Here is a 26,771-nt window from a genome sequence, read left to right as displayed (position 1 = left end):
AAATTTCCCTTCAGGTAGAAGGATCTTATATTCACCGGAGACTTCCAAGAGCTGCCTCAGACTCTACAACAGAGGGTGAAAGTTAGAAGGTGGGCATACAAAGGAGCAATATGCAATGACTGAAGCAGGTTCATGGAATTCATAGATTCCAAGGCCAAAAGGGATGATTGTCATCAACTAGTCAGGCCTTCTGTATGACACAGGCCTTAGAAATTGCCAAAATAATTCCTAAAGCAGAACTTTCAGAAAAAAATCCAATCTTGATTTTAAAATGATCACCTTGACTCTTGGTAAATGGTTTGAATGGCTAATATCCCACCACTGAAAAGGTAGACCTTATTTCCCATCTGAATGTATCCTGTTTCAGCTTGTAGCCACTGGATCATATCATGCCTTTCTCTGCTAGGTCATTACATATATTTCCCCATGAAGATATTATAGACTGTAAGTAAGTCACCTGTCACAGGGTAGGTCCACCCTGTTTGGATGGTATCAGGTTGTGGAGGAGTTAAAGAACTAAGGCAGCCCAAGTGACCTAGTCTCCCCAACCACCATAGCAGGCCTGGTTCTTAGAGCAGCATTGCCTAATAGTCAGGGTCAGTGCAGCAGCCCTTTAATGAGGCTCTTCAGCTCAATGACCCAAGCCCTTCTAGGTACGACCGTGCAACCTAGTGCTCAACCACCCTTTGGGGCAAACCAGTGTTGCCTAGTGGCCAGCCCTTCTCCACCAGGCTCTACCTACTCCACAGGGTCCCAGCCCAGGGCCTTGTCTTGCAGCTCAATGGGGTTTCTTCCAAAACATGCAGAGTCAAAGCCTAATACCTCAACTCAATAATGCTTAGTTCACATAGATTACTTCCCACCATTTTTCTGCAGCAGGTCATCTCAGTAACTCCGTGGTCTCTCCTCCATCTGTGGCATTGGATGGTTGTGGGGGGGTCAACTGGAACCACAGGCTGGCTGGTTTCTGCATCCTAGGGCACTGGCAGTCCCTCCACAAAAGCCTGCAAAGCACCTCTGCTCCCTTCAGCTGTCAGCCTAGACAGAACTGAGCTGCTCCCTTTTATATCCTGATTCCAGTTGGAGCATTCCCAGCAAGTATGAAGGGGCATAGCCCACAGATCATGATTAGCCCCCGCTGAACCATGCATGGTGGGTATCCTCTGTCACAAACACTCCCCCTTAAGAGGGTGTCCATTGGTGGACCTTCCTCTTCATCGTCTCCTTCCACTTGGGAGAAGTCTGTGTTTGCATGAGCCTTCCCTGCCCCAGTGTAACATACAAAAGTCATAGGGTTGGAGCGGGAAGTACTACCTCATGATTCAGGCACTGGTGTCCTTCATGTTATTAATCCATCTGAGGGGTGCATGGTTGGTGACCAGTTGAAAGGGCTTCCCCAGTACAGAATATCCCAGGGTATGTCTACACTACAGCGCTAATTCGAACTAACTTAGTTCGAATTAGTTAATTCGAACTAAGCTAATTCGAACTAATGCATCCAGACTAAAAAAACTAGTTCGAATTAGCGTTTTGCTAATTCAAACTAGCATGTCCACATTAAGTGGACCCTGAACCGGGGTTAAGGATGGCCGGAAGCAGTGCCGGCAGGGCATCAGATGAGGACTTAGAGCGTGGAGCTGCTGCCTCAGGCTAGCCGAGGGCTGTGCTTAAAGGGACCCGACCCCCACCCCGGACAGACAGTTCTCAGGGGTGCCCCTCTTGCAAAGCAGTCCTGGCTTGGAGTGCTCTGAGTGCCCACACTGGGCACATCACAGCACTCGGCCATCAGACCGGCTGTACTTGCCGCAGGCTGCCATCTGGGGAGAGGGAGCAATTGGGGGGCTGCAGGAGAGCTTCCACCCCCAGAAGCCCGCAGAGCCAGCCCAGTCCTCCCCGTCGGGGGCTCGTACCCCGTTCCTCCCTCACCTCCTTCCACTTACCCTTCCCTAGCCCCCCTTCCTGATGTACAAAATAAAGAAAACGTGTGGTCAAAAATAGAATCTGTCTTTATTGAACAAAACTGGGGGAGACTGGGAAAAGGAGGTGGGAGAGGGGAAGAGAGAGGGTGGGAGAGGGGAGGGCAACTACAATGATCAGAGGTTTGGAACAGGTCCCATATAAAGAGAGGCTAAAGAGACTGGGACTTCTCAGCTTAGAAAAGAGGAGACTGAGGGGGGATAGGATAGAAGTCCATAAAAGCATGAGTGGGGTGGAGAGGGTGCATTAAGAAAAGTTCTCCATTAGTCCCCATAATAGAAGGACTAGAGGACACCAAAGGAAAAGAATGGGTAGCAGGCTTCAAACTACTAACAGAAAGTTGCTCTTCCCAAAGCAAAGATTCAACCTGTGGAGCTCCTTGCTGCAGGAGGTTGTGACGGCTAGAACTAGAACAGAGTTTAAAGAGAAGTGAGATCAAGCCATGGAGGTTGGGTCCATGGAGTGCTATTAGCCAGGGGGTAGGAGTGGTGTCCCTGCCCAAAGTTTGTGGAAGGCTGGAGAGGGATGGCACGAGACAAATGGCTTGATCACTGTCTTCGGTCCATCCCCTCCAGGGTCCCTAGGGTTGGCCACTGTCGGCAGACAGGCTACTGGGCTAGATGGACCTTTGGTCTGACCCAGGACGGCCATTGTAAGCTCAGGGCTCAGGGTCGGGGGTCTCAGTGGACCACCTTCATTTTCATGCACACCTGCTCCTAGGTGGCCAGGCTGGCAGCTCTCCTGCCCTAGACGGCCACTTTTCTGTGCCTAGTGCGGAGGTCGTGGACGAGGTCCATGATGTCCGCACTAAACCAGGCGGGTGCGGTCCTGGGCAGGCTCCCGAGAGCCGCCAGCCTGGTCCCGGGAAGAGGGGGATGGCTGGGTGGCAGCAGGTGGCTGGCTCGAGCCGTGCCAGGTGCAGGGTCTGCTAGCTGGGTGCTGGCCAGCCTGTGCCCCTTTAAGAGGTCCGGGGCCGGAAGGGGGGCAGACGAGTTTCCCTGGTGTTGGCCAGAGTGGCCACCAGGGAAAGCTGGGGAGGGCTAGTCTCCCACTAATTTGAATTAAGGGGCTACACACCCCTTAATTCGAACTAGTAAGTTCGAACTAGGCTTAGTCCTCGTTCAATGAGGTTTACCTAGTTCGAACTAAGCACACCGCTAGTTCGAATTAAGTTCGAACTAGCGGAGCGCTAGTGTAGCACCTATCAAAGTTAATTCGAACTAACATCCGTTAGTTCGAATTAACTTTGTAGTGTAGACATACCCCCAGGGTGTAGATCACCCACTTGATGGCCAGGGCCTCCCTTGCTATAGTAGGGCGGCAGGTCTCTCAGGAGAACAGCTTGCAGCTGAGATAAAGGATCTGGTGCTCCTTCCCACCTATTTCTTGAGATAGTACCACTCCTGGTCCTACCTCCGAGACCTCCATTTGAAGGATAGAAGGCTTTGTGAAGTTGGATGGGATAGGACCAGCTCTTGGTTCAGCTGTTTTCACAGGGCCTGGAAGGCTTCCTCACAGTCTTCTGATTACTGGACTTTCTGTGATTGGGTGTTCTTCATCAGGTCCAATAATAGGGTGCCCAGTGTGATGAAGTTGGGTACTAAGCAGCCACTGTGTCTGAAGTATTGTGGCACCTGTTTCTTTGTCATGGAGGTGGGGCAGTCACACAAGCCTTAGACCTTATTTATCAAGGAGCTATAGTTTTCCCCTTCCTACTGTGTTCACTAAGATGGCACTTGGCTGGATTCACAGTGAGTCCTGCATCTATTGGGGCTTACAATACCTTGCTAAGATGTCAGAGGTGTTTCCCCCAGCTGGTGCTGTGGATGACAATATTCTTAATGCATACGGCTGTATATTGCATATATGTTTGCAATATTTGGTTCATGAGCTGCTGAAAAGTGGCTGAGGCTCTGTGCAGCCCAAATGGCATCCTGCTGAATTGCTATAAGCCAAGCAGGGTGTGGAAGGCACTCTTCTCACAGGAAGCCGGTATCAGGGGTATCTACCAATATCTGTTGGTCAGTTCTAGTGTGGAAATGAACTTTGCATTTCCCACTATATTCCTCCTTGAGATTTCCCCATGTATGCATCCCAGTATCACTTCAGCTTTTTTGGCCACAGCATCACATTTGTAGGTCATGTTCAGCTGAGTATTCACCAAGTTTCCCAAAATATTTTTCAGAGTTACTGTTTCTCAGGAAGCATCCCTCAACATGTATGTATCACCTACATTGTTTTGTTCCTAGATGCATCTATTTACATTCAGCCATATTTAAATGCACATTTATTGTTAGCACCCAGTTTACCAAATGATCTATATCACTCTGAATCAGTGAGTTGTCCTTTCCATTATTTACCACTCCCCAATTTTTATTTCATCTGCCAATTTTATCAATGATGATTTTATGTTCTCTTCCAGGCTATTGATAATGAGATGACAGTCTAACTCCTTCCTGTACCTACACACTTTTCTTCTTTGCTGCTTGAAGCTTCCAGGATATCTCTGATGAAATCTACATATTTTACTACATTTAGGCTCTTGTGTAGTCCTCTGATACTTTTAGTCAAGTCCATGAGACATTGATTCCCTCAAAATCATGGGCATTCCAATCCCAAAAGCAACCACATATTCTGGACCAGAAAGCCAACATAGATTGGGAGTAAACCATGGAGGAAGTGGGGAGGGGGGAAGGGCAGCAGGGTTGTGGCCCTGGATTTGCTGCTTGGCTTGTACTGAGCCAGCTCACATAGACTGAGCATGCTCAGTCATACTACTGAAGCCAACTGCCCTCACTCCATCCTCTCACTATCAGCAGACAAGAGTTACCTTGGTCATGTGATACTGAGGGTAGATGAAATAAGAGAGACAAGGTGGGTGAAATAATATCTTTAATTATATTATCTCACCCACCTTGTCTCTCTAATATCCTTGAACCAACACAGCTACAACAGCCCTGTACACAACGGTAGATGAACTAGACAGTGATTTTATATCTATCTAGTTATATAATCTAAAGCAATGCACTTCAGGCCTTCTTAGTATTAATTTTCAGCTACTGGCAGTTTACTTAATACTGCCCAGAGACAACACACAGCAGCCCCTGCTCTGAGGAGTTTATTTATAATCTAAAAGAGAGAGACAGAGTTGATAGGATGTACCAGTAAATCACAAGGAGGGAGTATCTTATGGGGGGGAGAGGGGGGGGAGGGAACAGGTGTTTTGTTTCTTACCTCCTTATCATCTCCAGAAACAGAAGATACTTTTCATGAGAGGCTTTTACCTACAAAACTTGTCACCTGGGTCACCATGTCTATAAAATCAAGACTTGTGTGTTTATCTATTATCTAACAAGTCACTATGTAGACCAGGAAACGCCACTGGTAGCAGCTAGTGCAGTTCACCTATGCGCACACATTGATAGTTATTTTAATAAGTATCTCACCTTGGTGACATGAAAAACATTAACATCCTCTTTATATTGCTCAAGGAGCCATGGGATCTGTTCGAACACCTTATCTTGATGCTCTTCTTTATGCAGGAGGAGGCTCATCATAGTTCCAAGGGCTTTGATAATGGCCTGCTTGACCTACATAGAGACACAGAATTTATGTTCCTACAAATTCATTCAATATCATGCAATGGGCCCATCTTTTCTACTTCTGACGAGTGCAATTTCCCTTTTCCACTGTTGAAACAGCCCTATCTCAATATTTCCTGGTAAAGAGTTAAGACTCATGGGCTTCGTCTACACTGGCATGATTTTCCGAAAATGCTTTTAACGGAAAAGTTTTCCGTTAAAAGCATTTTCGGAAAAGCACGTCTAGATTGGCAGGATGCTTTTCCGACACGCTTTTCCGCAATCTAGACACGCTTTTCCGCAAAAAAGTCCCAATTGCCATTTTCGCGATCGGGGCTTTTTTGCAGAAAACACTACTGTGCTGTCTACACTGGCCCTTTTGCGCAAAAGTCTTTCGGAAAAGGACTTTTGCCTGAACGGGAGCAGCATAGTATTTCCGGAAAAGCATTGACGATCTTACATGAGATCGTCAGTGCTTTTCCGGAAATTCAAGCAGCCAGTGTAGACAGCTGGCAAGTTTTTCCAGTCTAGAGACAGCTATGGTGTTGGTTTCAGAATTATATTCTACTGCACCTCACAACTTTCCCAAGTGGGATATTTCCCCAGATTAGTATGCACACTAAACCAACTCATTCCTGCTGTAACTCTACTGGAACTGAATAGACATCTGCCAGGAATGAATTTAGCCCATTCTCCTATATTCATCTGCATGTCAGGTGACAAAACTGGAATCTATGTACACTATGTACAGACAGAATTTCCATGAGATTGTGACATTATAATCTTTTTTAAATGTTTTACATCATACTCCGTTCTATCCCAAAGAACCTGCCATTGAACTCCATCATCACAAAGAGTGCCATACACAGAGAATTTAACAATATAATTTCTCATAAAGGTTTAGAAAGCCTACAATTCTCACCTCCAAATCTTCACATGTGGTCCATTTGCTTGTCACATGACGATAGAGGGGAAGAATTTCATCACAGAACTGAGATTTACCCATTTTGGGAAATGGCCACCTTTCCCAGTTCCTAAAATATAGATTTACTGCCCTTGACCATTTTTCCAGAACTGCATGGAAGGAAAAAAGACAGGCAATATGAAAAGGATGCAATAGTAATAAGGATACGTTGTTTTATCAGTGAAGACACCCAGGCTTGTAGTTTATTACAATTCCATGCCCAATTCAGGAACAGCTGATGAAATCCAATAACAGTTTTGAATTATTTCTCTTCCCTCCTTTCCGTTTCTTGTTTCTCAAAAGGCTTTCTTCTCTTTTGTCTCTCTCCATCTCTTTTTAATTCCCATCATTTGAAAACATATTTTTTTCTCCCTTGTTACCTCTTAATTAGAGCTGATTGTAAAGGTAGTTTAAATTAAATTAAAAGTGTTTACTCTTGTTTTTTTCAAAATTTCAAATGACAAAGATCATTCACATGTTTCAAAAATCAACAAATTTCAGCCACCTTTTTAGCTGCACAAAAACACTGAACACATCCTGATTAAAACTGTCATTGACATTTTTTCAGTTTAATATTCCATCAACTTGGAAAAAAATATGAAAAATGTAATAAAAAAACAAAATATTTTGACCAGCTGTTTTCTGAATGATTCATGTCCTCTGCAGTTATTGCTTATTTAGCCCTAAAACTGTATGATTTCCTATTGGGTTACAGTTTGTCTGAAAGATGTTCAGTGCCCCTAACTCCTATTAGCTATACTGAGATTTGACAGCATTTTGCCCTAAAATTAGATGCACCCGCTGCCCTTGAAAGGAAAATTAAGGCTCAATCCTATGTTCTATGAAGCTGATGGCAAAATTCCCATTTATCTCAAAGGTGCAGGATTAATCCCTTAGGCCTGATCTACACTAAAGGGGAAAGTTGACTTAAGGTACGCAACTCCAGCTATGTTAATTATGCAGCTGGAGTTGACGTATCTTAAATCGTGTTTTCAGACTGTCCACACAGTGGAAGGTTGACAGGAGTGTTATTCCTCATGAGAAGCAGGACTACCGGTGCCAACGGGAGCACCCACTCAGTTCGAATTAGTGGGTCTTCACTAGACCTGCTAATTTGGACCCTGGTGATCAACTGCAGCAGCATTGATCTTCTGCATAGTGTAGACGTGGCCGTACTTGAGCATCAACTAAAAAGCAAAGGAAGAGAGAAGTGGAGAAGACCAGAGGACAGAGAAAGAGGGTGAAAGGAGATGATAATTAAGAAACTAAAGAGGAGGAATGGGTGGAGGGGTGGAAAACGGGACATTTTTAAATGTAATTCAGTCTGTTGCCTGCACATTCTCCCCCAGGAATTTCCTGGCACATGGGCAGCATCAGCTTTTGTTTATTTTTAAAATATCCACAAGTCATAAAGGGCCTGAACTTACAAATGCTCAGCACCTCCAGCAAAGTAAGGAGCACTCTCAACTCCACTGAGTGCCACAGGAGCATGAGGACTCAGCCCCTGGTACAATCCAGTTCAGAGCCTGTTTGTAAACGATCAGTCACTTAACTCTGTACCAAGGCCCCTAAATATCCATTTTGGACATCTACAATAAGTGCTGGCACTTACCACCACAAAATGGTTGCCTCAGCCTGCTCTCGCCGACTAACATCCGCATGGAGCTCATGCTGTACAGGGTCATTCCCTCAAAAGGAATGCACTTGAGTGCTGAAAAGAAGGACCAGAAGAAAAGGAAGACAGTCAATTGACTGTTATCTGCCTTCTTACTATCGCATTTAGAAACACCGCTGGGTCGGATGCTATGGGCTCCTAGGTCATTTTGTGCTGCGTACACAAATGATAAGGCAGCAGTAAAAAATCAGTGGGGGATTTACCCTGAGGAGGAGCATTCTCCACCAATGTGCAGCTGTGCCAGATGCCCAATCCTCTCCCAGAGTAGGAGAGAGAGCACTGGGGAGGGATGAGAAATGGAATGGAGAAGAGCTCCACTAGACCTGATTTTCCTCAATCCTGTCCTTTAAGAACTTCAAATGGGGCATAAGAGCTTGCACCTTGGTGTGGATAGCTCATGGTCTAGCAACTGGAACCAGCCACAGCAGTTCATCTCATGCCCCCCAAATAGCACTCTGTGTAGCTGTACAGAGCGTGAACCTCTGTCCTTAAATGGAAGACAATAACTTTGAAACAAAAGATGGAAGTTGACATACGATAGGCTGATGATAGGTTGTCCAGCGTAATCAAAGTGAACACGTCAGACAGCTTCAGTGGTTTCAGATGACATTGAAGCTCATACATCACCTCATTGAAATAGCAGCGTGCCAGAGCCACTAATGTGTTGCTCGCTGCCACTTTTAGTTCATTTGTTGCTTCCTTAAAAAATACAAAAAGAGAGAGACTGAAGTGATTAAAGCCAACTACACCAGCCAATGCTGCTCAAATGAATCAAGTTCTTATTTCTGTTTTCCACCCAACTTTCTGAGAACAGAATCATGAGTCATAAATAATCATTGAATCGTTTGGCTAAACACTTGTCAGCCTTTCAGTTGTTTGCAAGCTGCTTAGACTATTCGCTATTAGCTATTTGTGGTGGATGATTGGCTATCATAGTGACATGATATTTTTCCCTCAGAGGAGGTGGGCAGCTTCAAGATATTCAGAGAATTTTCCTGAATAAACTATCCCCTAAATCCAAATACTGCTTCTTTTGGAAACAGCTCAGATTCTGTTTAAAGGTTTCATCCTGCTGCTTAACACCATAGTATCAGAGCACCTTCCACACAAAATCAGTATCAATAATGAAATCCCTAGTAGACTTCACAAAATACTTGCTTGTTAAGAAACGGTAGGCCTCTCTGCATCTGATATATGTCACAATATCCTGACCTTACAAAGCACTTAAGCACATGTGTAACTTGAACAAGATGAAACTAGTCACATGCTGCTTAGGACCTGGGATTTCTGGAGGACGGTGTGGGAATCTGTGGGCCCCTAGCAGTCATTAATCCTGGAGTTTCAGTATATAGTTTACAAAAAATGTTTTAATTAGTGTTTTAATGCTTTCATTCCTGTCATTAGCATATAGGGAAAACTAACTTACCTGAGTATCAGAGGGGTAGCCGTGTTAGTCTGAATCTGCAAAAGCAGTGAAGTGGATCTTTGACCACAAAAGCTTATGCTCCAACACTTCCGTTAATCTAACTTACCTGAGTCTCTCTCATGTGGTTTGAGGCAAGTGTTATTATTTTGCTCAGTAGCCTTCTCTCTAGGACCTGGGCATCCTGCTGTAATACTTTCTCCAGGATACAGTAAATGTCTACTCTGTTTTTCTGGGGACAAAACATAAAAGAACAATTGGGGAAAATGTTTCCTTGATGACAATATAGTAATGCTATAAGCTAATATAGTAACGCAATATAGTAACACTTACGCTAATAAGCTTCTGCCCAAAAGAGTTTACAATCTAAACATGAAACAACTAGCCCAGGCTAAAAGAGCAGATCAATAGCCAGGAAAATAATTCAGGTCTTCTGATTCACTATCTGGAGTCCTCTCCACTAGACCACACTGATTCCACAGCCTGCATACTCACTCAAGTAACCCCTAGTCTTCATTTGTATAAAACTTGCTATGCCCTCCACAATCACCCCAGCTAGCAGCATTTCAGAAGAAGCTGAGCAATTTACAAATTTTTTAATCAGAAGAAGGGCCCTGCACTGCCCCCTTATCTAATTTCGTTTATTATTATTATTATTGTTGTTGTTATTATTATTATTATTATTGTTATTGTTGTTCTTGTTATTATTAGCATCATGCCTTTTTTTATCCACTCCAGACAGAATTTGTAAATACAATTATAAAATACCCAACTCCTGCAGTAAATCTTCTGCAGCTTTTAGGGAAAATTAGCTCAGGAGTTACCTCTACATTGACAGTAGCACACTTGAAGGTCTCTTTTATGGGGTCCATCAAAGTTCAAATTCACAGATGATACTAAATATGGAGGAGTTGAAGGTATGAGTTGTGACAGAGAAATAATCAAGAGGGGCACAGAGAAATTAGAAACCTGAGCAGAACAAGACTGATTTCAGAGAACTGCAAACTAGCGCACCTAGAGAGGGGGTCAATATAACTGACATAATGAGAGGGAGAAAAGTGGGAAACAACAAGTGACCTGGAGTGACAGTGAAAAAAAAAGTCAGCCATCTGGGTTGGGTTTGTTACATACAGGAATCTTGTCATAAAGCAGGAAGACAACAGTTTCTCATTGTTCATCTGAGGTGTGACTGCTTCTGGCTTATTTCACTTTTTTGGCACCACATTCCCCAGAAAAGATCAACAGCTTGGAAGTAATTCAGGAGAAAATTTTAAAAAGTGCAGGGAGGCCAGCAGAACTGACTTTTAAATAGAGACCTGCAACCTCTATGGGATCTGACCTCATGCATCAGGGTGAGGTTGGGTGGGTGTAGGGGAGCCTGCCTTGACAATAAATGGCCACGTCTCCCTTTGACACGTGCGGATCTCTAACAAGCAAAACCCAGGCCTGTCTCAAGTCTGGTGCACATAAGCATGCAGGCAAGGTCATGGGAGAAGCTGTGAGAGGAAGGAATGTTTTGCATAACAATGCAGATGAAGCATGGTACGTGAGACTATGTCAAGAACACATGGCAAGCAATCTTGTACAGGTACTTCTGTTTCTGATAACCACAAATTACAGATGCAGCCATACAACTGTCAACTATGCACATAGCAGCAACATCCTGAGTGACAGGATGTACTCCAGATAGGGTATTGGGCATGTTACATATCCTACACAATACGTAATCAATTGGTAAATATTATTAGAACAACCAAGTCTCGCTTTGCTATAAAATGGGCTTAGTAAGAACAATCAGTGGGAGGGAATGAGCAGGATTGACCCACAGGTACTGCTCGATGTAACTAGAAGTAAATAGGCCCTACACACCGGTGATCCAGTGCATGGTGTTCCAATGCATGGGAAGAAAATGAACCCTGACCTCCTGCCTGCTACTGTAGGTAGCATACGGGTGAAGTGTAAGTGAACTAGTCTTTATTATTGTATTATAGTAGCTCTTTTATTAATTGCTTTTGCATTGCTTTGCACTATATTATTGCTTTAGAATGTATGGCATTTAAGGTTTAAATTGTGTAGTAATTGTTTTTAAGGCTTGTAAAACTTAAACAACTGTAATAACTGCTTAAAGCTTGCAATAAATAAGAAAGTGGTTAAGTATCCCTGGAGTGTCCTGGTTTCTCTTGGATCTAAAATAAATCGAATCACATCACAGTGGGAAAACAACTGGACTCCCCTGGGCTCAGATCAGGTCAGCTCTCCTCCACAGAGTCAGCACAACCGTGACTGCCTACTCCAGCCAGCCACCACCTCCTTGCTGCATAGCATGCACTGTGGAGTGAGGATGCTTAAGAGTCAGTGTTTCTTACCCTGCAGCACGTACATTGCACAGCAGGGGGCAGTATCAGAGACATAAAATTTAGACTTTAACATCAGGAAAAATGCCCCAGCTATAAGACATCTATCAGGTTATTACATAGTCTTCATTGGAAAGTGGTGGAAACCCAGTCACTAGGAGCTTTTAAAATTGGTTTGGCCCCCAAAAATGAAAAAGGCACTGCTGGGAAATTGGATGATCCAACAAGCCTTTCACATCTGTCTCCTGTGAGTCTATAACTCTGAATTCAGGCAGCTGAAGGTGTGAACTGCCTGCTAAGGTCATAAAGCACTTTGGAATGTTCAAAGCCAATGGTTGGCTACACATTCCAGTGGTTGTGCTTTTAAAGGATGCTGCTGCAAACTGCTATTATTACTGCTCTAGTGGGGAGAGGCTCTGCCTCTTTCCATTCATTTTTAAATGTAAGGAGGATTTTTAATTGAAAATCATAATTGATAACTTATGAATACAAGAGCCCCACACTATTCAAGCGAGCCAGAAATGAACTGCTTGTCTTGGCTTCCTGGTACTTGAAACTAAAATGCCTTCTGTGTTGACCCTTAATAGAGAAATGGACTTTGCTGGATGCGAGTATTAATAAAAGAAAAAGGGCTTTGGATTATTTAAGAACCCTTCAAAGCTATAGCCCAATCATATGTCATTATAATTAAGAAGTGTTGTCTTGGGTTTAGAGCAGAGAGTCAGTTCACATGGGTTTTATTCACCATTCTTCTACTAACTCACTATGTGGTGTTGAGCAAGTTATTTAATTCCCCATGACACAGCCCATCAGTAAATGGGGATGTTTATCACTCTCCCAAAGGTGCTGTAAAACCTAATTCATGAGTAAGTAGGTAAGTGCTTTGAGGTTTTTGGATGAAGATGCTAAAGGAGGACAAAATACTGCTATAAGAGATTATAGATACCCCTACAGTGCACTTTTATAATATACAGCCCATGTACTCCAGTGTGTACAAAAGGACAGTGCTCCTCTGAGTGTCTCTTTATTATATCATCCTGATCTGTAACAGAATTTTGCGTGATGAGTTTTGCATGAAGACAGAAGGGTAAATATTGATTACACTGAAGGTGGGCTGAGCCAAGTTCTGTATTGAATTACTTCCATGAAGTCAAACAGAATTTGGAGTGGAAACATGGAAAACAGATGTGATTTGATGAAACTGCCCTACCTCATCCTGCTGAAGTTTTTCTAGCAGAACAGTCACAACGACAGCCAGTTTGGTCTCAGCTATCTTGACAATCTGAAGGGCAATAGAGGCCTTATCTTGATCGTCCATATGGTCCAGGAGGAAAACAACCTCGCTGTAAACAGCTGAAATTAAAGGAAAGGATTCTGCTGGTTATCATTGATGTTGGGATTCAGTGCTTGTATCTTTAATTCACTATCTAGTAAAGACTCTGTAGGAGACCAGACATGGTGATAAGTGGACCTGGGTATCATGCAAATCCTTTTCTTCCCTCATGGTGACCATGTCTGTTTGCAGAGCTATTGTGGGGGGACGGATTATAATAAGGAAAAGCTGCTCCTTTTAAATAAGATCCCCACATAAAATAATCTTTTCCACCTTTACTATTAATTTAGGCATTTTGATAGCACACAGAATAATTTATAGCCAAGATTTTTAAAACTGGGTGCCTAAACTACAACTCCTAAATCCATATTAACACGCCTACATCCTGATTCAACAAATTAATCACATGCCTAACTCAATGCCAACAAATAAATCGAAAGTTAAACACATGCTGAAGTGTTTTGCTTAGTCAGGGTGTCATTTCCAAAAGTGCTGAGCACCCAGAATTACCTATGGATGGTGCAAAGAACTTCTAGGGGTTCAGTATCTCTTGAAAATCAAGCCACTTTTTAAAGACCCCACTGTATGAATTTAGAAGTCAAACTTTATGCACTCTGTTTTGAAAAAAGGCTTCAGTTTTATTTTATGGTAATTTAAATACTTGCAGAGAAGACACATGGACTAGGTATTTGTCCAGTTGCCTCTAGAGACCCTAAAAGATTTTCCCCCAATGCACAACATAAGAACATAAGAACGGCCGTACTGGGTCAGACCAAAGGTCCATCTAGCCCAGTATCCTGTCTGCCGACAGTGGCCAGCACCAGGTGCCCCAGAGAGGGTGGACAGAAGACAATGATCAAGCGATTTATCTCCTGCCATCCCTCTCCAGCCTCTGACAAACACAGGCCAAGGACACCATTTTATCCCCTGGCTAATAGCCTTTTATGGACCTAACCTCCATGAAATTATCTAGCTAGGTGTTTTCCATGGGTAGGGTGATTGCCCCATACCTTTATGTGAAGCCTCAGAGATTAAGTCTTGGTAAGTCTTGCTCACATAGTCAGGATCAGTGTTACCTGTAAACTGAGCACTTGGGTGGCAGACATGTGTTTCTAATGGTTGTACACATCCGTACATGCCTCAATGCACATAAAATGTATTCTACACGTAGAATTGGAGAAGAACATTGGTCAGCATGCAATTGATCTCCAGATTTGAGGGTGGGGAGGAATTTTCCCTGGGTCAGACTAGCAGGGATTATTGTTTGGGAGGTTGGGAATTTGTCTTCTTCGGGAGTATGGGGCACTGATCAACCACCAGGATCATCAGGGCTTTTCTGACCTAATCATTTCTCTACCATTGCAAAGGCCTCAGGCATTGGTAGCATTTCAGTTTCTCCTATCCTCTGTCTGCAGCACACAGCATCTTAGTCTCCTAGGCCTTGGGCACATCTACACAGCAGGGCTAAAGCAGAAAGAAGCTACACAACTTGAGCTATCAATTGTGCAGCTTAAGTTGAAATAGTTTATTTCGGCTTTTGGCGCTGTCTACACAGCAGGAAGTCGGGGAAAGAGCACTCTTCCTCCTACTTCCCTTACTCCCCATAAAATGCGGGTTATAGGAGTCGGAGAAAGAAGTCCTCCAGCTTGACATTATTTGACATTATGTTGAAATAATGGCTTGCTGTGTAGATGCGGACTATGTTATTTTGCAATAACATCAGTTATTCCAAATTAACACTGCTGTGTTGACATACCCTTCAAGAGTGACAATTTTTAGTCCAAGACAAGTTTTGGTTTCAGCATAGGGTTGCTAGGTGAAACGTAATGGTTTGTGACATACAGAAGATTAAAGTACATGATCTAATGACCTACCAGCCTTAAACTCTCTGAAACTGTGAAATAGTTGATGTATTAATAAAATCAGGATTTTATCTCCCATGTGTCTCTCAGCAGAAATTCTCCTGGAGACTTAATATTTAACAAGAAATCTGAAATGCCATATTTATCTGTCTCCATTGTAACAGCATTCCAAGGCATGGAGGAGGAATTGATCAGAATTTACCCTTCCCATGAAAGATTGCTCAAGATTAGGCAATTACCCATCCTTACCCTTCGATTCCAACACCCAGATGCAGATGGAATCAGAACTGTAACTTACATTGCCCATACAGTTGCAATAGTAATGGTGAAGGATTAAGAGCACTAGTGTTGCTAAGAAACGCTTGGTTATCCTCCATTTAATATGCTAGCTATCCACTTAATATCTTAAGTAGACAGCAGGTACATCTAGACTGCAGAGTTTTTCCAGGATACCAGAGATATCCCAGAAAAGCTCTGCCACGTCCAAGGAATGCGTCTGCTTTTCCAAAAAAATATTGGAAAAGCAGACATGTTTTTTCAGCATCTCAGTAAACCTCGTTCTACGAGGAAGAAGGGATGTTCTGAAAGAGGCTTTTTTTCTGACATTTGGCCCAGTGTAGACGGGCCAACTGTCAGAAAAGCCTCTTTCAAAAGAAAAGTGATAGAACTTTGTAGTCTAGACACAGTCAGCTAGAAGAGAAGTCCTTCTGTGTTTTCTCTTCTAATTTCTCCCATCTCTGATGCTTTGCACCACTAGATTTTGGCTCCAAGGATGCAGAAGTCATAAAATAAGGACCCATATTAAACATAAAACAACTGGAGAAAGGAAAGAAGACCTTCCCCATAACATCCAATAGTGACACAGGTTGTCAGGAAAGTTTCCAGGTTCAGAGGCTGTAGGCCAGTCCTTCAACTCAAGTCAATTAAAAGGGAAGTCAGTAGAGGCTCACTGGATTTACAGCAGCTAATGATCTGGTCATATAAATGGAGAATATTACACGTTTCTATGCACCCATGCTCTTGAATGTGTATGTGTGGATACAGGTTGGATATAAAAAATACAATAGTGACCCTTACCTCTATCAATTACCTCCTGTTCACTCACAAATGTATTCATGGTTTAGTCTTTCCTCAACACCTTCTCTCAATCCTTTCTCCAACTAGCTCCAGTACTGAGAGATAGATGGCCTCTCAGTCTGTCAACCAGAACTTCCAGTTAAACTTACACAAGCACTATTGTGACATCCTTGTGACCAAAGCAAATTCCATAAACTGTTGATGACCAGGTAGGCACACAGGGACTCTGTCACTGTGCTGGAGAGAACTATGGTTAAGATGACCTGTCACCTGTCTATGACTTTTACTAAAAATTGCCCTAAATAAATTTTAGGTGCTGGGGAAAGGCAGCACTCCAGCAGACTCCACTGCTCTGAGAGCAGGCTAGGGTGCCACTACTACTTCCACTCCAGGTGGGTGAACTGCCCAGGGTACCCTGACTGCTCTCCAACCAATGCTCCAGCACAGCATCTGGCCCCAGGGATGCCCTGAGATGTACCACGCCAACTACTGTGGAAGTCACAAAGGTCCCAGAAAGTCACAGAATCCATGATTTCTGTGACAGAAATGTAGCCGTGTTAGTCTCGTGTAGCTGAAACAAAAAACAGGACTATGTAGAACTTTAAAGACTAACAAGATGGTTTCTTAGGTGATGAGCTTTCGTGGGACAGACCCACTTCCTCAGATCAAATAGTGGAAGAAAATTGGCACAACCATATATACCAAAGGATACAATAAAAAAAATGAACACATGAAATTTGATTTGTCCTTTTCATATGTGTTCATTTTTTTGATTGTATCCTTTGGTATATATGGTTGTGTCAATTTTCTTCCACTATTTGATCTGAGGAAGTGGGTCTGGCCCACGGAAGCTCATCACCTAATAAACCATCTTGTTAGTCTTTAAAGTGCTACATAGTCCTGTTTTTTGTTTCATGATTTCTGTGACCTCCATGAATGATTCACAGCCTTATTCATAATCACTTTCTCCCAAATAGGCCTCTACCTACAGGTTCACAACCATCTCCTCCCTGTTGGTCAGAATCAATTCTTAAATGCCTATGCCCTGGGTTACTTCCTTCAGTTTCTGAAACAAAGCATTGTCCCCATGACATTCCAAGAACTTATTGGATATTTTGTGTTTTATCATATTACTTTTCCCACTGATGTCTAGGTAGGTAAAGTCCCTCATTACTATAAGGGTCTGGATATTTGTTTTATTTGTTCTAGAAATGCCTCATCTCCCTCCTCCTCCTGGTTTGGATGTGTTTTCCCCACTTCGTCTTTACCCAGAGACTTTCAGCTGGTCTGCCTCTTGCCTCTTTCTGGAACTCAGAACAAGTGTACAATACAACACCACCTCCCTTTTATTCCTACATGCTCTTCCTGAACAAGATGTACCCCTCTATGCCAATACTGCAGTTATGAGATTTATCCCATCAAGTATCTGAGATGCCACTTAAGCTCAGTTATGACTTGTCTATTAGTACTCCCAATTCTGACTGCTTAGTCCTGTTATTCCTTGAATTTGTGAGTAGACGTCTAAAGCAGTGATACTCAAAATGGTCCATAAAACCACTTTGAGAAAACTGCTAACTGGCTACACTGGTGTGTTTATTTACTGGTGCCGCAGCCACAAAGCCTCGTGGCTCCCATTGGATCCGATTTGCTGTTTGCAGCCAAAGGGAGCCATGGGAAGCAGCAGCCACAGCTCCTTTTGCTATGACTGGCTAACCAGAGCCAAAGGGACCTGCAAGGCTCCGTGGCCTCAGTGCTGGTAAATTGTAGGGTAAACTGAGGCAGCCCTAAATGTGCTAGTAGGCCTCTAAACAGCATAACTCCATTCTGGGATTAAGGCCTGGGAACACCACAGTCAGGATAAGAACTGCAGACAGTAAAAGACCCTGGGCACCATAGCAACCACGTTCTAAAACACTCGAACTGGGTCTCAGTTGGTAACGTAACACATTTTGCTTGAGATAACATTCATAAAATTTGCTTAAACTGTCTTGCTTCACTCCTAGGCTGTGTCCAGACTCCATGCCTCCGTCGACGGAGGCATGTAGATTAGCCAGCTCGGAAGAGGGAAATGAAGCCGCGATTAAAATAATCGCGGCTTCATTTAAATTTAAATGGCTGCCCCGATCTGCCGATCAGCTGTTTGTCGGCAGATCGGGAGAGTCTGGACGCGATGCCCCGACAAAGAAGCCTTTCTTCATCGACACAGGTAAACCTGGTTTCACGAGGCTTACCTGTGTCGATGAAGAAAGGCTTCTTTGTCGGGGCATCGCGTCCAGACTCTCCCGATCTGCCGACAAACAGCTGATCGGCAGATCGGGGCAGCCATTTAAATTTAAATGAAGCCGCGATTATTTTAATCGCGGCTTCATTTCCCTCTTCCAAGCTGGCTAATCTACATGCCTCCGTCGACGGAGGCATGGAGTCTGGACACAGCCCTAGATAATAAGCCTGAGAACCAAGTGCTGCACCAACTCAAGGCCATACCCGCCTCCTATAGCAACATCATCATCTATGTTATTACTGTTTTGCTGACATGTTTTGGCATTTGAACAATAACCACCTGTATATTAATTAACGAGCTGTTACTTTGCAATGGGCAAGATATTATGTAATCTTGAGTAGTTCTATTGCCTTATGTGCTCATTTCGTCTTGCTGCTAGACCTATCAAATCATTTTTCCTCCGTCCACCTGCTGACTATATAATCTATTGTATTGTGTTAATTAACCAGTGTTCACCAGGGTAACCCCTGCGTGTCACTCCATCAGCTGATGTATAATAAATCCTCTGCTTGTTTTCACCTGCATCCAGAGTGTCCTGGCTTATTTCCAACATAAATAAACACACCGGCGCGGCCAGTTAGCAACTTTCTCAAAGTGGTTTCACGGATCACTTTGAGAAACACTGATCTAAGGTATTGATCAAATTCCCCCCAGGGATTTCCCTCTTGTTGCTCCTGTAATTCTACTCTAATTTTCCATATCTGATTCTCTCCTCTATTAAAGATACCTTTTGAACCTAGTTGCCTTTTGTCACGTGCCCCTACTCAACTTAGTTTAAAGCCCTTCTAATAAGATTGGTGAGTCACTGCATTAAGATGTCCTTCCCTTTTGTGGTCAGATCCACCCCATCTCTTCCCAGCAAACCTCCTTCCTGCAACAGTATGCCATGACTAAGGAAGTCAAAACCTCCCATCCATCCATCTTCATCACACTATTATGTGGACATGCTTACCATTTAGTGTAAAAAGCAGAAAAAACACTCAGTGCAGGAAACAAGGGGACTGAAACTGAAGCTGTCAAGTTCACATGCTTCCATTTTCACTAACTTTTACATCTGGATCTCTCAAGCTAGTGGGGATGTCCAAGGCAGAAAAATATTTCTGTAGATCAGCATGTGATTATTTGTATTGCGGTACTGCCTCATAGTCCCAGTCATAGGCCAGAATCTCATTGCCTTACGACCTGTACAAACTCAGAATAAGATGGTCCTTAACTGTCATTAAGTAATATTTATTCACAGCACAACAGAGAAGATAATTAAGCAAGAAGATAAGCCTACTTTGACCAGGTACCAACATGAAACTAGTGTAATAATACTACATATTTAGGAAACTTTCTCCCTGATTCAGGGTCTGTTGTGGCTAAGCCCCAGTTCCATACCATTGTGCAAACTGGGGTCTTATACAACTGCGCTAGCTAGAAAGTGTACAGGAGGTCACTTCCACAAGAAGCTAAGGGCATGGTCATCACAGAGAGACTTCCTGTCTCTGCTAGTTTTATGCATCCCTCACTGTCTACGCCTGCTCCATAAGTTCAGGCCTTTCAAAAACACCACATCATGTACAGGTAACTGTAACAATGCTTGTTCGTTGTATCTGTTCACATGAGGGCAAGGCATCCAATATCAGTCCACTATGGGTGGATCAGCAATAGGAATAATGTTTGTGCATGTGACAAATAACCCCAGGACCACAGAACAGATTAAGGACACCAATGTGTGTGGCAAAGTCATCACAAACACCGTGCAGACGTCAGGGAGCTCATAAGTTAGCATATAACCTTAATTCAGATCTTGGTGCAATAGTATATCCTCAAAAGGAAACTTTACTTATTAATTGGTTGTATTTTACTTATCAGTTGGTTGTATTTTACAAGATAAAAAGCTGAATCGTTGGTTGAATGTTAGTTTATTTGCCCCAGGGCCAGATTTTTAGAAAAACAAGTCATGTGCACATACACAACTAAGAGTTCTGCAGCAACGCACACTGTCCTGCAGCAATTAGTAGTGGGATCCTGCCCTTAGCAAGTCCTGGGCTTACAATTCACATGCTTATCTCACTAATAGGTATCAATTGATCAGCCTGTACTGAATATGGCTTGACAATTTGCCATCACTCAAAACACATTACAGTCAGAGAGGATGATAAATATACCATTTATTCACCATTATGTACAAAGTCCAACATGTCCAAGGAGGCAAGAAAACAAAACTGGTGAATACAGAAAAAACATTACAGCCTCTCTCCGAGTTACAGACCAAACACTTGGCTGTAACTCGATCAGTTCGTAACTTGGACCCCATTGAGTTTCACGTGACCGCGCTGTTTGTAAGCGCGGGTCACATTCGTAACACGGGGACCGCCTTTACGACTGCTCCATGGGAGCTTTGGTCGTAAGTGCGAACAGTCGTAACTCGACCATTTGCAACTCGGGGAGCAGCTGTACTGCAAAAAATAGACTGATAGCAAGAAGCTTTTGTACAATGTGCAGTAAGATGCACACCTTAATCCCGCTCAGTGTTTGACTCTAATTCAACCTAAGTTTTGTCAGAGTAGGGTATGAGGCCCAGATCTTCAAAGGTATTTAGACTAATTTCCATTGAAACCAATGGGAGCCAGGAACCTCAATACCTGGGAGGATCTGAGCAAGGACGGCAGAATTTGATGCAACAACAATATGCATTTCTAGAGAGATTTTCTTTTTTAAATAATTTTACTAACTCTCTGATTCAAATATAAGCCATTATTAGCAAATAATTTTATTTTTTCTATCCCTATTAGAGCACAGACAAATAGGAGAGTGGAAATAACATGATTTATTTAAAAGATTTTAACCAGGTTCTTTCATGGAAAAAAATTAAAGATCCAGCACTGTACAGATCACTCTGCTGAGATGTGAGCCAAATGACTTAAAGCAGAATTCCAATATTACTTCTCTTTTTTGAAAGTTTTCGCACAAACTCCTCAAAATATCTGCCTCCACCTAGTAGTGTGGGTTTGCATAACTTTTGTTATTTATATTCCCTGTTGTAGAAATACATCAAATTATACTCCGCATGATTCTATGATTCTATCTGTAGGGACAGGGACAGGGATAATCCTGGGAAGAGGCTCTTTTTCCTTCACTACTCTATAGAGGTTCTTATACTGCTTGTTGTCAGCAAGACATGAGAAGTCATTCTTCCGCTCTACTCTGCGCTGGTTAGGCCTCAGTTGGAGTATTGTGTCCAGTTCTGGGCACCACATTTCAAGAAAGATGTGGAGAAACTGGAGAGGGTCCAGAGAAGAGCAACAAGAATGATTAAAGGTCTAGAGAACATGACCTATGAAGGAAAGCTGAAAGAATTGGGTTTGTTTAGTTTAGAAAAGAGAAGACTGAGGGGGAACATGATAGCCGTTTTCAGGTATCTAAAAGGGTGTCATAAGGAGGAGGGAGAAAACTTGTTCATCTTGGCCTCTGAGGATAGAACAAGAAGCAATGGGCTTAAACTGCAGCAAGGGAGATTTAGGCTGGACATTAGGAAAAAGTTCCTAACTATCAGGGTAGTCAAACACTAGGGCTGTGTCTAGAATGCATCCTTTTTCCGTAAAAGGGATGCAAATTAGACACATCACAATTGCAAATGAAGTGGGGATTTAAATCCCCACCACTTCATTGGCATAAACATGGCTGCCGCTTTTTTCCGGCTCGGAGCTTTGCCGGAAAAAAGCGCCAGTCTAGATGCGGATCTTTCGGAAAATAAAGCCTTTTCCAAAAGATCCGTTACACCTCTTTAAAAAAGGAATAAGGGATCTTTCGGAAAAGGCTTTATTTTCCAAAAGATCCCCGTCTAGACTGGCGCTTTTTCCGGCAAAGCTCCGAGCCAGAAAAAAGCGGCAGCCATGTTTATGCAAATGAAGCAGGGGGGATTTAAATCCCCGCTTCATTTGCAATTGCGATGTGTCTAATTTGCATCCCTTTTACGGAAAAAGGATGCAGTCTAGACACAGCCTGGAAGAAATTGCCCAGGGAGGTTGTGGAATCCCCATCTCTGGAGATATTTAAGAGTAGGTTAAATGAATGTCTATCAGGGATGGTCTAGACAGTATTTGGTCTTTCCATGAGGGTAGGGGCCGGGATTCGATGACCTCTCGAGGTCCCTTCATCCATAAACATTTTTACAGACAAAGGGAACGTGATGCAATTGACCTGACCTTGGGATCCCCTCCCGGAGGCCCTATGGTCCGACCATACCCTGCCTAGAGAGACAATAGAAAAGTCCTCCAGGCAGACTGGAGTGGCTGTGGGAGAAGCAACCAATCAGGGCCAGGAAAGTCCTATAAAAGCAGCTGAAAGACCAGTATCAGTCAGTGTCTCTGGAGGCCACAAGGTATGCAGAACCAGGAGACAGGCTGCCTGAGAGAGTGGCAGCACTGCAGACAGCTCCTTGTGAAGAGCTATTGGCGAGTGCTGGACTGTGATGGGGCTTTGAAATAAAGCCCTGAGGTAAGGGCAAAAATGCTGTATTTTGGTGGGGTAGCTCTGGGGACACCACTCTCTTTGAGTGGGGAACAAACTTGAAAGGACATAAGAGAGCTAACCAAGATAGGCTCCGATTAGATGTGTACCCTGGAAGGGGTTTTGATGAGCACACACAATGAGTGAGACTCGGCCAGAGACTGTGTCACCGAAGACAGACAAGAGAGTGCAGGCACATGTGCTTAGCCAGAAGGGGTACTCAAGAGAGGTGAATGCTGCTCTGTTACAGAGAGCAGTCCAATATTGTCATTAATTCCTGTTCATGGCTTGTTCCTTCATTAAAACCAGTTGTGTCTCTGCATATGATGTCCTTTGTGGACCCCGGGTGAGGTGAAGGGACATGGCTTCGCACATAAGGGGTGTGGCACTTCCTCCCTCCGAGCTACCCAAAGTGTGTGGTGCTCCAGCAGCAATTTATAGGGTCTTGGGCTCTGGCTGCTGCTGCATTAGCAGCAGCCCTTATTGGAAAACTTGAGAGCCCCAAGCCCTCTCTATCCCTTCCCCCAAATCCCACTCCTGCTTCACCCCACTGGGTACTGAGACTAGGGCCAGGACACTCTGCTTCCCGGCCACCACCATAGTGAAGTAGAGCAACCCAGCTGGGAGATGGTGGAGCACAGTAGGCTGTTGGTTGTTCCAGGTCCCACCACTGTGGTGTGTGCTTGGGGGCATGACCCCCTCTGACCGCCCTGTGCTAGATTTCCCCAGATAATTCCCTGGGCACCATGGGTCCCATCCATCAGATGGTTGAGGCATCCACTGTGGGGCCTGGACAGCTCAGAGAGGCCTATATAACCGTGTCTCGCATGGGCCAATACAAACTGCCTCCTGTGTTGCATCATTTAATGAAGCATCTCTTGTAAACAGGCAAGACTAGGAAGAGCTGACAATTAGGCTTACCATTTTTCCCAACTGGATGGACTGGACGCCATTCACAGCGATGGTGTCCCATCCCTCTGGTCAGGAAAGATGATAACCCTAAGCTGACTCAATGCAATGGTAGCCACGTCAGGTGACAGAACAGTAGCACAAAAGAGTGGCAGGGGAAACTCAGAACAATATTTTTTTTTAAAAAAAAAAAGAAAATTGAAAGTTTCAGCAACAAGACAAAAAACAGGAGAAAATGACTCAAGTGGAGAATTAGGTGGGAGTGAGGGAGTGAGGGTCCGTCTACACTACAGCGCTAATTCGAACTAACTTAGTTAATTCGAACTAAGGTAATTCGAACTAACGCATCTAGAACTAAAAACTAGTTCGAATTAGCGTTTTGCTAATTCGAACTAGCATGTCCATATTGAGTGGACCCTGAACAGGGCTTCAGGATGGCCGGAAGCAGTGCCGGCAGGGCATCAGAGGAGGACTTAGAGCGTGGAGATGCTGTCTCAGGCTAGCCGAGGGCTGCGCTTAAAGGGACCCGACCCCCACCCCAGACAGACAGTTCTCAGGGGTGCCCTGCTTGAAAACCAGTCCTGGCTTGGAGTGCCCGGAGTGCCCACACTGAGCACATCACACCACTCGGCCATCAGACTGCCTGCACTTGCCGCAGGCTGCCATCTGGGGAGAGGGAGCAATTGGGGGGCTGCAGGAGAGCTTCCACCCCCAGAAGTCCGCAGAGCCAGCCCAGTCCTACCCATCGGGGGCTCGTACCCCATTCCTCCCTCACCTCCTTCCACTTACCCCTCCTTAGCCCCCCTTCCTGATGTACAAAATAAAGATAACGTTTCTTCCAACATTGACTCTGTCTTTATTGAACAAAACTGGGGGAGACTGGGAAAAGGAGGTGGGAGAGGAGAAGAGAAAGGCTGGGACAGGGGAGGGCAACTAACATGATCAGGGGTTGGGAACAGGTCCCAGATGAAGAAAGGCTACAGAGACTGGGGCTGTTCAGCTTAGAAAAGAGGAGATGGAGCGGGGACAGGATAGAGATCTCTAAAAGCAGGGGTTGGGTGGAGAGGGTGCATTCAGAAAAGTTCTTCCTGAGTTCCCATAAAGAAGGACTAGAGGACACCAAAGGAAAGGAATGGGTAGCAGGCTTGAAACTAGTAAGCGAAAGTTGTTCTTGAGAAAGCAAATAGTTAACCTGTGGAACTCCTTGCTACAGGAGGCTGTGACGGCTACAACTAGAACAGAGTTTAAAGGGAAGTGAGATCAAGTCATGGAGGTTGGGTCCATGGAGTAGTCTTAGCCAGGGGATAGGAGTGGTGTCCCTGCCCAAAGTTTGTGGAAGACTGGAGAGGGATGGCAAATGGCTTGGTCACTGTCTTCGGTCCATCACCTCCAGGGTCCCTAGGGTTGGCCGCTGTCGGCAGACAGGCTACTGGGCTAGATGGACCTTTGGTCTGACCCAGGACGGCCATTGTAAGCTCAGAGCTCAGGGTCGGGGGTCTCAGTGGACACCCTTGATTATCATGCACACCTGCTCCTGGGTGGCCAGGCTGGCAGCTCTCCTGCCCTAGCTGGCCACTTTCCTGTGCCTAGTGCGGAGATCGTGGACGAGATCCACGATGTCCGCACTAACCCAGGAAGGTGCCCGCCTCTTGCGGTCCCGGGCAAGCTCCCGGGAGCCGCCAGCCTGGTCCCGGGAAGAGGGGGTGGGCTGGGGGACATCGGGTGGGTGGCTCTGTGCCATGCCAAGTGCAGGGTCTTCCGGCTGGGTGCTGGCAGGCTTGCACCTGGCACGGGCACCGTAGCCAGCCTGTGCCCCTTTAAAGGGTCCGGGGCCGGGAGGGGGGCATAGAGTTTCCCTGGTGTTGGCCAGAGTGGCCACCAGGGAAAGCTGGGGAGGGCTAGCCTCCCACTAGTTCGAATTAAGGGGCTACACACCCCTTAATTCGAACTAGTAAGTTCGAACTAGGCTTAATCCTCGTAAAATGAGGTTTTCCTAGTTCGAACTAAGCGCTCCGCTAGTTCGATTCAAATTCGAACTAGCGGAGCGCTAGTGTAGCGGCTATGAATGTTAGTTCGAACTAACGTTGTAGTGTAGACATACCCTGAGGGAGTCTTTCTTAGTATACCTGCGGGGCAGGAAACCCTATTCAGACCTAAAGGGCAGACACCAAGTCTAAGGGCCTTATGCCCAGAACCTCAGAGGTATTTAGGCTCTTAGGGTATGCCTACGCTGCAGTGTTTTTCCAGAATAACTGCCGTTAGTCCAGAAAAAAAGACTTGCGTCCATACTGCTATTGCATTCTTCTGACAAAAAGTTGAAAGAACGGAGGGGTTCTTTCACGAGGAAAACGTCTTTGTCTGAAAGAGCAGAAGAGGGAGTTCTTTTGAAAGAAGAGGCCTCCAGGAAATAGCACAGGTGCCCTGGTGGCCACTCCGTCCAAACTAATCAGAACTCTATAGTCCCTGTCTCCGGCCAGCTCTTAAAGCTGCAGGCACCTGGGACAACACTTGTGGCAGGGGGCTGGCCCAGAGAGCTGCACCTCACTGCGTGGCTGTGACTGCCACACTAATTGGGACCCATGGCCCAGCCACAAGCCTCCTGAGACCTCTCTGGCCCTCACAGGGAGCATGACCAGGGCTCCCAGGACTCAGCCAGAGGCCCGAAGAGTTTTGTGCCATCGTGGTCCGGGGCAGAGATCCTGGCCTTCCTGTAGGTGTGGGGTGAGCAGGAGACCCTGCAGGATCTCGGCTCCCAGTGGCACAACGCCGACATATACGGTCGGATGGCCGAGGCTCTGGACACAAGAGGCCACCACTTCCAGAACCTCATACAAGTAT

The 26,771-nt window shown here is 44.7% G+C and overlaps 1 protein-coding gene across 1 annotated transcript in view; it reads right to left on the bottom strand.

Moving 5' to 3' along the window:
- Positions 1–26,771, bottom strand: part of LOC149525985 (maestro heat-like repeat-containing protein family member 2A) — a 39,343-nt gene that overhangs the window by 1,791 nt on the left and 10,781 nt on the right. Inside the window, exons 2-5 of the mRNA XM_089778658.1 lie at positions 9,730–9,852; positions 8,734–8,896; positions 8,135–8,233; positions 6,495–6,632 (exon numbers count right to left, since the gene is read on the bottom strand). Of these exons, the coding sequence (XP_089634784.1) occupies positions 6,495–6,632; positions 8,135–8,233; positions 8,734–8,896; positions 9,730–9,852 (523 nt within the window). The remainder of the gene's footprint in view (positions 1–6,494; positions 6,633–8,134; positions 8,234–8,733; positions 8,897–9,729; positions 9,853–26,771) is intronic.

This window comes from Pelodiscus sinensis, chromosome 1, assembly GCF_052426305.1.
Source record: "Pelodiscus sinensis isolate ZL-2025 chromosome 1, ASM5242630v1, whole genome shotgun sequence".
In the NCBI taxonomy this organism is placed as follows: Eukaryota; Metazoa; Chordata; order Testudines; family Trionychidae; genus Pelodiscus; species Pelodiscus sinensis.
Note: the sequence above shows the minus strand (reverse complement) of the source record. Positions and strands in the feature narration are given on the sequence as shown.